The sequence below is a fragment of the Cervus canadensis genome, chromosome 21 (assembly GCF_019320065.1).
Source record: "Cervus canadensis isolate Bull #8, Minnesota chromosome 21, ASM1932006v1, whole genome shotgun sequence".
In the NCBI taxonomy this organism is placed as follows: domain Eukaryota; kingdom Metazoa; phylum Chordata; class Mammalia; order Artiodactyla; family Cervidae; genus Cervus; species Cervus canadensis.
This window is the reverse complement of record NC_057406.1, coordinates 37,039,648-37,057,952: the sequence shown is the minus strand read 5'-3', so window position 1 is coordinate 37,057,952 and position 18,305 is coordinate 37,039,648. Positions and strand designations below refer to the sequence as shown.

Genomic DNA, 18,305 nt, shown 5'->3' with positions numbered 1-18,305 from the left:
TAACAATCTCCTTTTCTCCAAGTTCCAAACTAGATAAAAGTCTTTCTTAAAAAAAAAAAAAATCACAGAGCTCACTTGATGGTAGTTCCAGGACTTGAGCTCAGGCATCCTGACTCCTAATCCAGAGATTTTCCTGCAAGACTATACTGGCTCCATAAAAATAACAGGGTTACAAAATATTTCAATAAAACGAACACACACTGAAAAGGATTAAGGAAAAGACAGGACTTCTTCAGTTAACAATTTCCTTACAAAGCATCCCTCTAAAACCTGAGAGAATAACAACACAAACACACTAATTAGCTCTGTAAGCCACAAAAAGACGATGTACTTCATACACTAAATCAACTCATTACAGGCATAAACATGAAAATATGTCACAGGTCTTCAACACTCATCCCTCATCTCACAAGTATTTCCTAACAGATATGTATCCCAACAGAACCATCTGCTGACAATTTCTCACATCTCTTCTTCAGTGCTTCCACCAGTAGCACTGAATTACCTCAATTTAAAACATTCCTATGGGTATGATCAAGTGTTCAATAATAATAAATCAATTTTAACTTGCAGAGGGAATATATTTTAATTTTTCTGCATTTCATTTTTTTATTCCAGAGTTACATTGAAAATGATCAAGAAAGGATCATGAACATCAATGATTAATAATACATTTAAAACAATTACACAAGTAAAATAAGGTAAATAATAGCACATACCTCAAAACCACCAAAATCATCATCATCCATTCTTTAAGTGCACCTGAAAAACAGAAGACATTGAAACAAGCCCACACACATAGTCATTTATGTCAAAACACTTCTCTCACTTAAGGGTATATACATTTTGATTTGGTTTTTTGATTTGTAAATTAGAACTATTTCATTTGGGTTAAGAAAATGATTTAACTAAATGCATATGCATTTTTAGCATAAAAAGACTGAGATTTTGTTTGACAAAATTAGCCATTCTGGCAATATTAACAATTTCTGTGACTTTTTCAGCAACCATGTATTTTGCCATTTTGTGTTGAGACGCCAGGAGTGGAAAAATATTCTTTTACATTTTAATTTGCTTTTCCCAAATTGGCACTAGGGCTCAATTCAATAATGCTTCCTGCTTTTTGCATCTATTCCTCAGTTGTCTGGCAACATCAGCACAAACTCCAGCTAAGAACAGGACTGTGGTGAATTTTTGGAAATCTGTCCCACACCACAAAGGTTCTTCCCTTGGTTTCATGGCCGAGGTTGATTTAGATTTTCAAAATTGATCAGCATTTTTGAGCTGTGGCCACAACTTCTGGAGCATTTTGATATGTGTATTTTTAGCTGAAACTGCTTTGCACTTTTGGAAAAATGTGGAGCAAGTTACTAGGCTGATCAAGATAAATCAAGTCATGTATTCATGGAGACCAGGGAAGAGAAAAACACAAGCAAATATCCAGAATACCTCTCTTCTTTACCCTTAAAATATGTAAGCGAGACAGGCAGTGGGATAATACATGCTTTATTCTGTCCTAAATGCATACTACAAAAATAAGAGGGTAAAACTATGAGTGCCTGGGCTTTAAAAAAAAAGAAAAAGGAGATGCTTTCATCGAACAAACCGTGAAAGAACTAAAAAACCTAGAAAGGTAAAACAAGTAATAAGTGATATATATCCAAACAAAACTAAATTTACAATAAATTGTTAATTGGTGGACAGAAGTCACACTCTGGTCAATAACTGGTTTTTCTTTTCTATCTTTCAAAAGTGGACATGTTCAAATATTAATTACAGCTTTCTTGACTCAATAATACAAGATGGACTTCATTACAGAAAATCTTCTCCAACTTCTAAAAAAAGAACAAAAACAGCTGAGCAAATTAAACTATATATGCTAAGCAATAATTCTCAAGGTATTTTCTAAGGCATTTTACTGACAAAGCAGCTGTCACGCTTTACCTCATCACCAAAACTACTACTGTTTGTGCACATGCTCAGTCATGTCCAGCTCTTTGCAACCCCAGGGACCACAGCCTGCCAGGCTCCACTGTCCATGGGATTAATTAACACTAATGCCTTGAAAAATAAAACTCAAAAATAGTCAAAGAAAAGTAAACAGTAAAAAGCAATCTCAGGATCGTTTTAATAGACAAAGAAAATTTATTTTCACAGAAACTCAGTAGGCAATGACACTATAAGAAATATACAGATAGAAATATTCAATACATTATAAAAATGGACATACCAAATTATAATACCAGTATTGTCATCATTACCCACAATTTAACAATCTGTTGAAAAATTTTCAAAAGATGTACTTCTCCAAAAATCAAAACGAAGCAAATCATCCACATACACTTAAAAAATATGAACCAGACTTTCAGAAACTTTTGATGGTGGTTAGTTTGAAATGGAATTCACAATTCTGATGCAAGTGAGTAGAAATCTGTGTGTGCTTACATTTTTCATGAAGAAATTATGAAAGAAGAGTGATATGGATACAGAGAATTAACCAAGTCAAACTATAAACACCAAGTTTGTCTTTTCCATGTGTCCCACAAATCTCAGGAGACAATTAAAAGCTATTTTTAGCATCTGCAAACACTGTACGCAAATAATTTGGTTTCAAAAGAATGGAATTTTTAAAGTAATGCATCTATGTGTTTTCATATGACACAGTCCAATAAGTTATTTGTTAAGATACCAGAAAATTTGAAAACAAGAACAAATACCCATGCCTAAGAATCATTCCAGCCTGTTTGCCTGTGGTAATCAACCAAATACCATCAGCTTCTTAAGTACTGATTTAGCTCTACAAAAGAAGATGTTAGTGACCACAGATGCTTTCCATATCCCAGCAATTATTACATATTAAAATGCAGATGAGTCTTTCGGTATTTTATTTTCAAAGAAATATTAATATATTTTAAGAGGCAAATGTGTCCTGAGTTTCTTAAAATACAGTACTAGAGAAATAAAGATTATTTTAAAGTAACAGTCTTTCTCTGAATAATTTAGCTTCAAATTCTGAAATAGTTTCTGTTCCCTTCTGAACATTTTAAAGAGCAGGAGGAAGCAAAATTAACAGCACTGATTTGTCAAAATCAACTTTACAAAATACAAAAACTAAAAATTAGTTTTTAAAGGAAATATTACAAGTGTGGGCTTCTTTATGGATTTAGTTATTCCAATACATTTAGAACAATTCTTCATCTACAGTGCATTTATTAACCTTTTAGAAGACTTCCAGCACTTAACATTATCTGCCTGAAGAACAAATAAAATAAAGCAACACCAAATATTTCTGTCATATAAGTTATAGGATCATGAGCCTGGCCAAAAAATTGGCATATCCGTATCATGGCAAGTGGAGAGATGAACACTTTGTTATGATTAGCTATCTTTCTGTTGAAAGATTTCATAAAATCCAGGTTTAACAATGGACATGACTTAGTGACTGAGCAACGACAATTCTCAGACTTCTTTATATCAGAATTTAATCTCTTTTTTGCATTATTGTATTAATTCTCTCCTAAATTACCCTCAGTATTTAATATATTGCTGATATTTCACAAGAAAAACATAGACACAACACTTAGAAAAGAAAAATGTGTTAGTCGCTAAGCAGTGTGCGACTCTTTGTGACCCCATGGACTCTAACCCACCAGGCTCCTCTATCCATGCACAACGCTTCATGTAACATTTTTACTGAGCAACTCTACAGAAGGGATCACTCAAGGTCCGAAGTTACAGTCTGCTGTAGACCAGAGGGCAAGGTGTAAGAAGAGCATGCAAATATAAATAACACAAAATATAAAAGGGTCTTAGAAAAGAAGAAGAACATCTAAGGTGGGAAAAATTTTTCAGAAGTTGGAGCATCATGAAATCCTTCAGGTAAAAGGAGACAACTGAAATTTATTTCAAGAGAATTTAAAATGACACATGGATTATACTCAAGTCTTTTCCTAAAATCTTCTCCTAAAAGATAGCAAGGAAGGATTGGATTGTTTGCTTCCACATAAACAAAGGTCAAAGAGTAGGTAAAAAGAAAAAAAACTGGAAAAAAAAAAAAAACGGAATGCAAGTACAAGGAAGACGAATCTTACGCTATCAGAGGGGAAAATGAGAATCAGTCACGTTTGTATCAGGGAAACCACAAAAGGCTCAGGAATGGGCAGCACTGAAAGACGAGTAAAGATGAGACTCAACCTAAGAACCAGAGATATATCCCAAGATCCCCTCCCAGAATCGGCACAACTGGGCAATTAACAATTCCTCATCACAGAAGAAGACTGAAGGTTTAATCCTTGGACAGTATAAAAGCAAGAATCTCCACACTGGAAGATCAGAGACAGGTGAATAAATCAAAATTGTATTAAATTTTGAGACCCAGTCCCCCATCTTCTTTCACCACTCAGCAACCAAACTGCCAGTTGCAGGTCTTCAACTTCTAAACAGTAGATTATAAAATTCTTCTCTGATCTAATCTAATCACTCCCTGACAAAGGACCTCACCAGACATTCCACAAAGATACAGCTCACTCAGGTAACACTACGTTGACAAATCCTACCCATATACGGGTCAAGAAGCAACAGTTAGAACCCTGTATGGAACAACTGATTGGTTCAACATCAAGAAAGGTGTTCGAAAGGGCTGTCGGCTGTCATCCTGTTTGTTTAATCTACATGCTGAGCACATCATAAGAAATGCCAGGCTAGATGAATTACAAGCTGGAATCAAGATTAGCGGGAGAAATATCAACAACCTCAGATATGCAGATGATACCACTCTAATGGCAGAAAGCAAAGAGGACTAAAGAGCCTCTTGATGAGGGTGAAGGAGGAAAGTGAAAGAGCCAGCTTAAGACTAAATATTAAAAAAAAAATAAGATCATGGCATCTGGTCCCATAACTTCGTGGCAAATAGCAGGGGAAAAGGTGGAAGTAGTGACAGATTTCCTCTTCTTGGGATCCAAAATCACTGCAGACAATGTCTGCAGCCATGAAATCAGAAAACGATTGGTTCTTGGCAGAATAGTGATGACAAACCTAGACAGTGTGTTGAAAAGCAGAGACATTACTCTGCCGACAAAGGTCTGTATACTTAAGGCTATGATCTTCCCAGTGGTCCCATATGGTTGTGAGAGTGAAAAGTGAAAGTCACTCAGTTGTGTACAACTCTTTGCAACCCCATGTACTGTAGACTGCCAGGCTCCTCTGTCCATGGAATTCTCTAGGAAGAATACTGGAGTGCGTAACTGTTCCCTTCTCCAGGGGATCTTTCTAACCCAGGGATAGAACCCAGGTCTTCCGCACTGCAGGTGGATTCCTCACCATCTGAGCCACCAGGGAAGCCCACAGTTGTGAAAGCTGGACCATAAAGAAGGCAGAATGCCAAAGAATTGATGCCGTCAAAGTGTGGTGGGGGAGAAGACTTCTGAGAGTCCCTTGGACAGCAAGGAGATTAAACCAGTCAATCTTGAGAGAGATCAACCATGAATACTCACTGGAAGGACTGATGCTGAAGCTGAAGTTCCAGTATTTTGGTCATCTGAAGCAAACAGATGACTCATTGGAAAAGTCCCTGATGCTGGGAAAGACTGAAGGCAGAAGGAGAAGGCATCAAAAGGATGAGATGGCTAGACAGCATCACCGATGCAATGAACATGAACTTTGGGCAAACTCCAGGAGATGGTGAGGGACAGGGAGGCCTGGTGCGCTGCAGTCCACGGGGTCGCAAAGAGTCGGACATGACTGGGCTACTGAACAGCAACCCACATACATGGAATTTCTAATTTGCTCCTTATTTCATTAAGAGACAAAATAAGTGTAACTGTTACAAGAAGGAAATACAGAATTCGGCTGCCTGGATTCAGATTCTAGCTCTGCCACTTACCAAACTGTGTAAAACTGGGCAACTTATTTATCATTTTATGACTCAGTTTTCTCATCTGTCAAATAGGAATAATAATAATGGTAACCAATTCCTAAAGTCCTTGTAAGGATTAACTAAGTTAAAATAGACGAAGCACTTAGAACAATGTCTGACACACTTTAATCCTTACATAAGCATAAGCTACCTTATTATTAGTGTCTCATTTATATCTGAAAAGAGCCAAGGACAATCACAGATATGTAGAAATGAAATTACGGTTGCCAGGGGGCGGCGGAGAGATAATTTGGCTGCCTTTGAGAAGGCCATGTACACACTGCTATATTTAAAATAGATAATCAACAAGGACCTATTGTACAGCACATGGACTCTGCTCAATGTTATGTGCCAACCTGGACAGGAGAGGGGAGTGGGGAAGAACGGATACATGTATATGTATGTCTGAGTCCATTTACTGTTTACTTGAAATTACCACAACATTGCTAATCAGCTACATCCTAATAAAAATAAAAAGTTTAAAATACGGAGGAAAAAACAATAAGAGTATTCAAATGACAAAAAAAAAAAAATAGCTAATATGAAAAGAGCAGAGGTCAATTACTAATAGCTCCAGAAAGGATGAAGTGACAGAGCCAAAGCAGAAATGATGCTCAGTTGTGGATGTGTCTGGTGTGAAAGTAAAGTTCAACGCTGTAAAGAACAATACTTCATAGGAACCTGGAATGTTAGGTCCATGAATCAAGATCAAGGGGACATGGTCAAGCAGGAGATGGCAAGAGTGAACATTAACATCTTAGGAATCAGTGAACTAAATTGGAGGGGAATGGGCAAAGTTAATATTCAGAATACTATTATATCTACTATTGTGGGCAGGAAGCCCTTACTAAAAAAAATGGAGTAGCCCTCATAGTCAACAGATGAGTCTGAAATGCAATATCTGAGTAAAACCTCAAAAAATGACAGAATGATCTCGGTTCATTTCCAACGCTAACTATTCAACATCACAGTAACCCAAGTCTATGCCCCAACCACTGATGCCAAAGAAGCTGAAGTTGAACAGTTCTATAAAGACCTACAAGACCGTCTAAAACTAACACCAAAAAGAGACATTTGGTTCATCACAGGGAGCTGAAATACAAAAGGAGGAAACAAGATATCTAGAGTAACAGGCAAGTTTGGCCTTAAAGCACATTTAAAGCACAAAATGAAGCAGGGCAAAGGCTTACAGAGTTTTGTCAGGAGAACACATTTGGTCATTGGTCATAGCAAACACCCTTTTCCAAGAATACAAGAGACGACTCCACACATGGACATCACCAAATGGTCAATACCAAAATCAGATCGATTACATTATTTGCAGCCAAAGATGAGAAGCTCTACACAGTTAGCAAAAACAAGACCTGAAGCTGACTGTGGCTCAGATCATCAGCTCCTTACTGAAAAATTCAGGCTTAAATTGAAGAAAATAGGGAAAACCACTAGGCCATTCAGGTATGACCTAAATTAAATCCGTTATGATTATACAGTAAAGTGATGAATAGATTCAAGAGATTAGATCTGGTAGATGGAGTGCTTGAAGAACTATGGACAGTTTCATAACACTATACAGGAGTCAGTGAACAAAATCATCCAAAAGGAAAAAAAAAAAAGGCAAGCTGTCAAAGTGGCAGTCTGAGGAGGCTTTACAAATACCTGAAGAAAGAAGAGAAGTGAAAAGCAAGAGAGAAAGGGAAAGATATATCCAAATGAATGCAGAATTCTACAGAATAGCAAGGAGAGATAAGAAGGCCTTCTTCAATCAACAATGCAATGAAGCAAAGGAAAACAACAGAATGGGAAAAACTAGGGATCTCTTCAGAAAATTGGAGAGATCAAGGGAATATTTCATGCAAGGATAGGCACAATAAAGGACAGAAATGGCAAGGACCTAACAGAGGCAGAAGATATTAAGAGGTGGCAAGAATACACAGAAGAACTATATTTTAAAAATGTCTTAATGACCAGGATAACCATAGTTGGTGCGGTAACTTACCTAGAGCCAGACATTCTGGAGTGTGAAGTCAAGTGGGCCTTAAGAAGCATTACTAGGAACAAAGCTAGTGGAGGTGACAGAATTCCAGCTGAGCTATTTAAAACACTAAAAGTGAATGTTTTTAAAGTGCTGTGCTCATTATGCCAGCAAATTTGGAAAACTCAGAAGTAGCCATAAGACTGGAAAAGGTCAATTTTCATTCCAGTCCCAAATAAGGGCAATGCCAAAGAGTGTCCACAGGAGAATTGTGCTCATTTTGCATACTCATTAAGATTACACTCAAAATCCTTCAAGTTCGGCTTCAGCAGTGCATGAACTGAGAACTTCAGGATGTACAAGCTGGGTTTAGAAAAAGCAGAGGAACCAGAGATCAAATTGCCAACATTCGTTGGATAAGAGAGAAAGCAAAGAAATTCCAGAAGAACATCTACTCCTGCTTCACTGACAATGTGAAAGCCATTGTCAAAGACAATTTACATTGTCTATGTAAATCACAACAAACTATAGAAAATTCTTAAGGAGATGAGAGTATCAGACCACCTTACCTGTCTCCTAAGAAACCTGTACGTGGATCAAGAAGCAACAGTTATAATCTTACATGGAACAACAGACTGGTTCAAAATTGGGAAAGGAGTATGACAAAGTGTATAGTGTCATCCTGCTTACTTAACTTATAATCAGGGTACATCATGCAAAATGCCAGGCTGGATGACTCACAAGCTGGATTCAAGATAGCAGGAAAAATATCAACAACATCAGATATGCAGATAATACCATTCTAATGGCAGAAAGGGAAGAGGAACTAAAGATCCTCTGTGAGTGGTAGCTGCCCAGTCATGCCTGACTCTTGGCAACCCCATGGACTGTAGCCTGTCAGGCTCCTATGTTCATGGATTTCTCCAGGCAACATTACTGGAGTGGGTCCTCTAGAGATCCTCTAGATAAGGGTAAAAGAGGAGGGTGAAAATGCTGGCTTAAAACTCAACATTCAGATTTACACGTATTCCCCATCCCGATCCCCCCTCCCACCTCCCTCTCCACCCGATTCCTCTGGGTCTTCCCAGTGTAAATCTGTGGCTGATTCATATCAATGTATGACAAAACCCACTGAAATGTTGTGAAGTAATTAGCCTCCAACTAATAAAAAAATAATAAAAAACTCAACATTCAAAAAACTAAGATCATGGCACTCTGGTCCCATCACTTCATGGCAAATAGAAGGGGAAAAAGCAGAAGCAATGACAGATTTTATTTCTTGGGGCTCCAAAAATCATTGCAGATGGTGACTGCAGCCATGAAACAAAGATGCCTGCTGCTTGGAAGGAAAGCTACGACAAACCCAAAGAGCATATTAAAAAGCAAAGACATCATTTTGTGAACAATGGTCTGTATAACCAAAGCTATGGTTTTTCCAGTAGTCATGTATGGATGTAAGAATTGGACCACAAAGAAGGCTGAGTGCTGAAGAATTGATTATTTTGAATTGTGGTGCTGGAGATGACTATTGAGGGTACCTTGGAATGCAAGGAAATTAAACTAGTCAATCCTAAAGAAAATCAACCCTGAACATTCATTGGAAGGACTTATGAAGAAGCTAAAGCTCCAATACTTTGGCCACCTGATGCAAAGAGCTGATTCACTGAAAAAGAATGTGAAGCTGGGAAAGACTGAAAGCAAAGGGGAAGACAACAGCAAAAGATGAGAAGGTTAGATAGCATCACTGACTCAATCTGAGCAAACTCCAGGAGACAGTGAAGGATGGGAAGCCTGGTATGCTGCAGTCCATGAGGCTGTATAGAGTCAGATATAACTTAGAGACTGAACAAAAACAACAATATGAAAAACAGAAATGAACCCCCCCAAAAAAAGGAAAAAAGATGGAAGAAACAGAGACTACATATGAGAGAAATATTTGCTAAAAAATAAAAACTATAATGAATACCTTCAGAGAGTTGAGATCAGAAGAGAGTGCATTCATGAAATAAGAACAAGAAGCTTTAATTTGGGAGGGAAGTTGGGTGGTATATAACCAGACTAAGGTCTTGAAAATATAAATGATTACAGAAATGAAACACTTCAGGTTGGGTAATAAAGCTAAGAAAATCTCCTTTAAGAAGCAGAGTATAAAAGAAAAAGAAATGAGATATCAGAGTAAAAATATAAGAAATTATAAGATCCAGTCTAGAATATGCAATATTTAACTTTAGGAATTCTAGAAAGAATAGAGAAAACAAAAGATAAATCATGAGCCAAATAATAAAAGAAAATTTTTAAAACTAAAGGATATAATTTGCAGATTTAATGGTTGCTCACATGTCTAAGAAAATAGAAGTAAAAAGCCACACTAGGAGTGCAGTGTCTTACATCCTACAAAAAAGGAGAAGATCCTACAAGCTTATAAAGAGATAAAATAGGTTTTGTACAATGGATAGAGAATATATGTAATGGTATTAGACTTTACAAGAGCATCACTGAAAGGCAAAAAACAATGAAGCGATGATGCTAAGATTTTGAGGGAAAATTCCACAACATAGAACTTTATAATCAGCCAATTCAACAAGTGATCAAGTAGAAGGAAAATAAGTCATATTCACACCTGACAGTCTCAAAAAAAGAGTTATTTCCCAACAATTCTATGAAATAAACCAAAGGAATAAGACATGAGGGAGACAGGATTAAGAAAAAGGAGATCCAACTAAAGTGAAAAACAAAAGGAATTATCCCAGAAAAATGAAGTGAGTAGCAAGAGGAGACAGCAACAAGTCTAAATTGGAGTAGAGAAGAAAGCTCCTGGGAGATGTATTCTAGGAAATGAAATTAATAGACTGTCTCTGTTTTACCATAATAAGAGTAATTTTAAACAACTGGAGAAAAATTTAGGCTTGAATAAGTGATTAGAAAATTAGCTAAATGAAAACAGTGAGAAAACAATGTGTTAGACAGGAAAAGCAAACATAATGTACTACATTTTTCAGCTGTGAGTAGTATTTACACGGTCATAATAACGTTAACAGTGAATAACTACTTGTACCAAAATTATAATATAACCATATTGGGAAGGTAAGAGAAAGATGATGAAGGATGTGGTATGAGCCAGAGGTAAAAGACAGTTTAGGTCTGATCTTCCATATTGGAAAGACAATGGGTATGAAATTTAAAAATCAAGACATAGCAATAATAAATGTTATTTTGTGATTAACTGCTAAACACTAAAGATTCAGCTATATATGCTGTTAAACATCTTGCTTCTAGAAAGCAAGAAATGGACAGGCTGGAAGAGAGGGCATCATAAGATGGACTTAGGCCATAACAAGCCTTTTACAACTTTGAACTGTGAGCTCTCATAATTGACTTTTTTAATGACAGCATAAAAAAAATCACGGCACAATGAATCAAGTACTCTTTATTTGCGTTGAAATACTACTCTGAAAAGAAAACTCAAGGCAAGTTTTATTTTTCAAAACAAACGGTAAGAGAAGGCTTAAATATTTTAAACTAGCCTTTAATCAGTGAATAAATGGAAAATGTTTCATGTTAGTCTTCTTTATGACATGTTCCCGTATTATAAATATTTATACAAAATGTAAAAGTGTATCTCAGACACCAAAGTTGCTCAAAATAAAATGCAAACAAACACCAAATAGAAAAGTAGACAATTTAAGTAACTGACTTCAAAAATTACCATCTCCAGAGATTATCCAGAGTATTCAGTCATCCCAAAGTGCCTTATACTGTCCACTCAGCATTTAAGTCAATCTCTATCCCATCTGGAAAATTACTGGCTAACCAACATCCAAATTTTTTTCTATTTGAGACTATTTCATGCCATGTTTCCTAAAAGTAACAGACAGGTGATTTTTTTTCAGACAATCCAAAGCAAATATAAATGGGTAAGAGGAAACATAACAAAGGAAACACACAGAAACACAGACAGACACACACACCCTTAGCCAAGGTAAAAGTGAACAGCCATTAGTTAAGGCTGAACTAAATGGAAGAGTCTAATCAAAACACAAAATCAGAATTTCAAGCTTATCTTGTCAAGGAAATTATTTACCTGAATTTCCATAAGGTCTTCCAAAGTAATTTATGGACCACTTCTTAAACTTTTTTTACTCCCTAGAACCTTGAACTATGCAGTTCCTAGCACACAGTAGGAACTCCAAAAAGTAGTTTTGAATCAATGCTTTTGGAATAAATGACTGAATGAAAGCAAATGAGTTACTAATAGTTCCTCCATAACTCTGCTTTTCCTCTTATTTCTCCAAGAAAAATACACTGGAGTTTGAGCGCAAAAAGTCTACATCTTAGAAGAAATTATAGTGCCACACTCACTCTCTTATTCAATTATTATTGTGGCTAATGGTAATTTTGAAACTTCCTGTCGTTATTGTTTTTCAGTCACTAAGTTGTGTCCTACTCTTTGCGACCACATGGACTGCAGCACATCAGGCTTCCCTGTCCTTCACTATCTCCCGGAGTTTGCTCAAATTCATGTTCATTGAGTGGGTGATGCTATCTAACCATCTCATCCTCTGCCATCTTCTTCTGCTCACTGTGTAGAGGTCAGTATACATGCACAGAGCAAGTTCTTTGGATTCCTCACTGGGAACTTTATGCCCATAAACAATATAATCTTCCTCTGATCCAGCTCTCAAGAGGGAAATTCACCAGAGAAAAACTTCATTTTCTTAGCCTGGATTCACATTTTTTAGCCAATGGATAAATTTAATTCAGGAGAGAAATTGCGGGAGACCTCATTTCAGCCTCAATCCAAGTCACATTTACATTAAACTTTTAAGACTAGAGACACTTTTCTGGTTCTTATAACTCTTGGTTCTATTTCTCAATAGTTTCAGAACCTGGAGTTCTTACAAGGCACGAGATAATAGCTCTCATACAGAACCACCAACAATATCCAATTGCCTGTCTTCTGCTTAGAAGGATCATAAAATTCATGTTTCCCATCTTCAACTGAGTCCACAGTGCTGCCAACCACATACATTTTTTCTTTAATTAGGCCTCTTGCTCCCCTTCTCCAGAAGCTATTTCAAAGATTCTCAGCTCTCCTCAAACTTTCCAACCTATTACTTTCAGTAATCGAAGTACATGATCAAGCCTCCTGCTAAACAAAGAAGGCATCTTAAGGGAAGGTCCTTTACTTTTTTCCACCAAAACTATAGTTACTAGCACGTGTACCCAACTATGATGTGCTTAGTCACTTCAGTCGCGTCCGACTCTTTGTGACCCCATGGACTGTAGCCTGCCAGGTTCCTCTGTCCATAGGGATTCTCCAGACAAGCATACTGGAGTGGGTTGCCATGCCCTCTTCCCGGGGATCTTCCCAACCCAGGGATCGAACCCAGGTCTCCTGCGGATTCTTTACTATATGAGCCACCAAGGAAGCCCAACTACTCCACTTCATTCTGCTCATAAGGAAAAAGAACTCCTCCACCCACTTGAGACTAATTCCTCCATCTGTGCTCTGAGACCTGACTCTCTCAATTATTCCTTCTCTTTATTAAATATTCAACTTTCCCCTTTTATTTGGCTCCTTCCTATTCACACTGAAACATGTTCCACGTCCTACATCTTTAAAAATGAAACAAAACAAAAACAAAAGCAAAACCATCCTTAACTGCACATTCTTCTCCAACCACAGCCCTCTCCTTTTCACAACTCAACATCATAGATGCTCTATTCTTAAAGACCTACAGACCGTGCCTGCAACCAATTACCTCCTTTTCACCAAATGCAAAAAGACACTTTCAATTCCTTGTCATATTTGAACACTAACAGCATTTGACCAGTCTTTCCTTCTCAAAACACTCTCGATCTCCGGCTTGCAAAACAACCATACTTGTTCCCTCTTTTTTCCTGTTTCTCCGACTGCTTCTTCCCAGTCTCCCTTACAGGTCCTTCTTCTACCTACCCTTTAAATGCTGGCATTTTTATCTCACTTCAAATAAAGTCTCTGGGTTATTCATTCCTTCAGATTCACTTTATTTACAAACAATCTAAGGGATCTCTAGTTCAGATCCACCTCCTGAGCTTCAGATCCATAAACTCAACAGACAACTGACTAGTTTCTTTTTCATCTAACAGGTACTTCAAATTCAATACAATCAAACCTGAACCTAAGATCTCTCCCACCGACTCTTCCTCTAGGATTCGTTCACAGTTGGCCAAGAACAAAAGCTGGAGTCATCCTTGCCTCCTCCTTCTCTCACCAAATTCTATGTCTTAAATACTTCTAGAATTTATCTACTCAATTGCTAATATTTTTACCCTAGTTAAAGCACCTTTATGTTATCTGGTTCATAGTATCAGCCTTCAAAATAGTTTTCTGCTTCCAGTTTGCTCCTTTCTATTCCATCCTCCACTCTGCTACACAGGTGATTTCTTCTAAAGACTCATGCCTCTATAGAACACAAACTCAAGCCTCACCACTAAGCAAAGCAAACATGAAGACAAAGTTGTAAATTGAGACTAACTAATGATTAGAAGAAAAAATGTATTCTGCAAAAAGCCTACAATTACATCACAATATTAAGACAATATTATGAGGGTACTCTATATAAGGAGCAATAGAGAAAATTGTTAGTTAACAATACAGGACAGTGTTGACAACTTTATACAGTGCTTCATATCTTTCATAGTGTTATATGCATTTTTTTAATCTTTTTCTATTTATAGTGAATTTTCATTTATCTGGACAGATCTATTTAATAACCTCATCTATCTGGAACATGGCTGTTCTGCTATAATAAGCATAAAACTCTAAGGTAAATTGTTGTTGTTGTTGGGTAAAAGTAAAATTAAAACACAATGTCTCAGTGTTCAGTTATTTAACCACAGACAGCTTTAAACCCTTGTTAAGAATGTGTTTACTCTTCTCCTAGACATAATGAGAGCGCCCAGTGCCTCTCTGATCTAAACTATAACTCCCTCTGACTCACTCTGTTCTAGCTACATAGCCTCCCTAACAATCATATTCCTGCCTCAAGGCATTTGGTCTTTTTTTTAATTGTTTATTCCATTTTTTTAAATAAAATTAAGATATGGAAACCCACCACCTGGCATAAAACTGAAGATCCTAACAAATTACATGTAACCCCTCCTTGGCTCTCTCTGCACTCACAATCCTAAATTTATTTTTCATCATTCCTTTGTTTTCAAGTTAATGAAATTCCATTTTATATCTACCACCAAAAGGTATATTTTAGCTATTTTTATAGGGCATCCTATGACATAAATTTAGGGGATTTAATTTTTTCACATTATGTTGCTAATATTATTTTAGCTGCTGTTCATTCTTTTTTACTACTTTAATATACCATAGTTTATTCAGTCACTTTCTTTTCAACAAACATTTGTGTGGCTTACAATATTTTGTTACTGAAAAGATGTAACATAATTAATCTTTCTTAATGCCTATTAATAAAATCTTATAATTTTCACTGAAGAAGTCTTATATATCTCCTACTGGATTTATCCCTAGATAAAAACATTGATACATTAATATCTTCTTTTAAATTGTATTTTCTAGTTGTCTGATGCTGTTGTGTAACAATACAACTAACTTTTAACTTTTGTATATTAATCTTATATCCATTCATCTTTGCTAAACTGACATCTAATAATTCATATCTTTTGATTTTATATATAGATGAACATATTATCTCCAGATAACAATTTTACTTCTTTCCAATTCTATCTAATTTATTTTTCTTATCTTCAAGCACAGGCTATGTCCTCCAATAAAGTGCTAAGTATAAGAGGTAATGTGGTGACTGTAATCTTCAAAGACATTATCAAAAATATCTCCTAACTCACATGTTCTCCTCAGAATGAAACACTGATACTCATTCCAAAGAGTCATAATGTCTCTGTTTTCTCCTTTTGAAACCGCGGGATATTAATCATTAAACTTCCAAAACCGATATTGTACAGTAGAATTAACATGTGTGACTTTCCCAGTTAGGTCATAAAACTGTAATTTCTGATTGTGTCCTTGTATTGCCTGACTAGTAACCTAGCTGCCATGTTGTGAGAAAAGCCAAGCCAGGCCACATGGAGAGATGACGTGGAGAAGTCACCTGCAAGTTTTTCAACTGATTACCTGAGTCCCCAGCCAGCAACTGGAATCGAATCACAAGATATATGAAAATACTTTCAGATGATTCCAGCTTCCAGCTATCCAGCCACAGCGGGGAGCAGTAACAAACCTTCCTATTTTGCACTGTTCAAGTTCCTGACCCTCAGAATCTATAGGAATAATAAAATAGTTGTTTAATGCCCTTAAGTTTAGGATGATTTGTTATGTACCTATAAAATCACTAGAATGGGTGATAACATTCATGTCTGTAACATTCCTGTTTTTAAAGGGAATGTTTTCAATATTTCCCCATTTAAAAACATGTCTGTTGATTATTGTTGGTTTTTTTAGTCCCAACAGGTTAAATAATTTCCAACTTCCCTAATTTACTAAGCATTTTAATCATGAATTTACATTGATAATTAGATGCTTTTTTCTACCTTACTGACATTACCATATGATTTTTCTCTTTTAATCTATTAATATCATTTACATTTATAGATCATATAATAGTTATCTATCCTTGCATACTTGAAATAAACAGAACTTGGTGATAGCATTTTTCTTCTTTTACAATGTACGTTTCAAAAGTAAATATCTTGTTTGAGATTTCTTCATCTACACTCATGAGTGAAATAACCTGTAATTTTCATTGCTTGTAATGCCTTCATCTGGTTTAGATATCAGGGTTACATAGGGCTTTCTGAACTAGGTGGGGCAACATCCTCTTTTTCTATTAATTAAAAGAGATTGCATCAGATTGGAATAACCTATTTCTTAAAATTTTGGTAGAAACTTGCTCAGCAAATCATCTGGACTTGTTGCTTTCTTTGTGGTAAGATTCAATTTCTTGTAATTATAGGATGATTCAGACTTTTAATTTCTCCCTCATTTTTTGTAAGTAATATTTTTCTAGAAATGTGTCTATTTCTTCTAAGTTTCTAAAAAACAGCTGGCATAAAGTTGTTAATAATATCATCATGGTTGATTTTTTTATTGTGGTAAAATAAATACCACATAAAATTTACCATCTTAACCATGTTTAAGTGTAGAGTTCAGTGGTATTAAGCATATTCATATTATTATGAAGTCACCATTATCTGTCTTTTCATTTTTCTTTGCAAAACTAAAACTCTGTCCCCATTAAATGCTAATTCCCCATTCTCATCTCCCTAGTCCCTGACAACCATCATTCTATGTTCTGTCTATATGATTTTGACTACATTAAGTACCTTATATAAGTGAAATTATACAGTAATTGTCTCTTTGTGAGTGGTTTACTTCACACAGTATAATGTCCTCAAAGTTCTTCCATGCTGTAGCATATATCAGAAGTCCCTTCCTTTTTAACTGAATAATAGTCCATTATGCCACATTTTGTTTACCCATGTATGTCAAGATACTTAGGTTGTTTCATATGTCTCAGCTTTTGTGAAGAACACTGCTATGAATCAGTATCTTGTACTCTGCTTTTAATTATTCTGAGTATCTATCCTGATGTGGAATTGTCAGAGTATATGGTAATTCTAGTTTTAATTTCTGGAGGAACTGCCATACAGTTGTTTCCCACAACAGCAGTACCACTTTGCATTCCCACCAACAGTGCTCAAGAGTTCCAATTTCTCTATATCTTCATCAAAACTTATTATTTGGGTTTTTTGTCTGTCTGTTGTTGGGGTTTTTTTGGTAAGAGTAGCCATCCTAATGAGTGTGAGGTAGTATCTCATTACAACTGACTTTGCATTTCCCTAAGGATGAATGATGCTGAGCAAGTGTGCAGCATGTGCACTTCTTTAGAGAAACGTCTATTCAAGACCTTTCAGTTCAGTGCAGTCGTTCAGTCACGTCTGACCCTTTGTGAGTCCATGGACTGTAGCATCCAGGCTTTCCTGCCCATCACCAATTCCTGGAGCTTGCTCAAACTGATGTCAGTTGAGTCTGTTAGCCATTTTTTAATCTACTTTGTTTTTTAGTGTTGAGTTTTGTTGTTGCTGTTATTATTTAGTTCCTAAGTTGTGTTCAGCTCTTTTGTGACCCCATGGTCAGGCTCCTCTGTCCATGAAATTTTCCAAACAAGAACACTGGAGTAGATTGCCATTTCCTCCTCCGAGGGATCTTCCCAACCCAGGGATCAAACTCACATCTCCTGCACTGGCAAGCGAATTGTTTACCCCTGACCCACCAGAAAAGCCCTGTTGAGTTTTAGGAGCTCTCTGTATATTCTAGAATATTAATTCCTTATCAGATATATGGTTTGCAAATATTTTCTTCCATTCTGTGGAGAAGCTAGATCTTTT

The 18,305-nt window shown here is 36.4% G+C and overlaps 1 protein-coding gene across 4 annotated transcripts in view; it reads right to left on the bottom strand.

The window, feature by feature from the left end:
• Positions 1-18,305, bottom strand: part of CCDC91 (coiled-coil domain containing 91) — a 366,658-nt gene that overhangs the window by 285,577 nt on the left and 62,776 nt on the right. For all 4 annotated transcript variants that reach the window (XM_043439827.1, XM_043439829.1, XM_043439828.1 and 1 more), the window contains exon 2: positions 720-762. In XM_043439827.1, coding sequence (XP_043295762.1) covers positions 720-749 — 30 coding nt within the window. In that variant the 5' untranslated portion in view covers positions 750-762. The remainder of the gene's footprint in view (positions 1-719; positions 763-18,305) is intronic.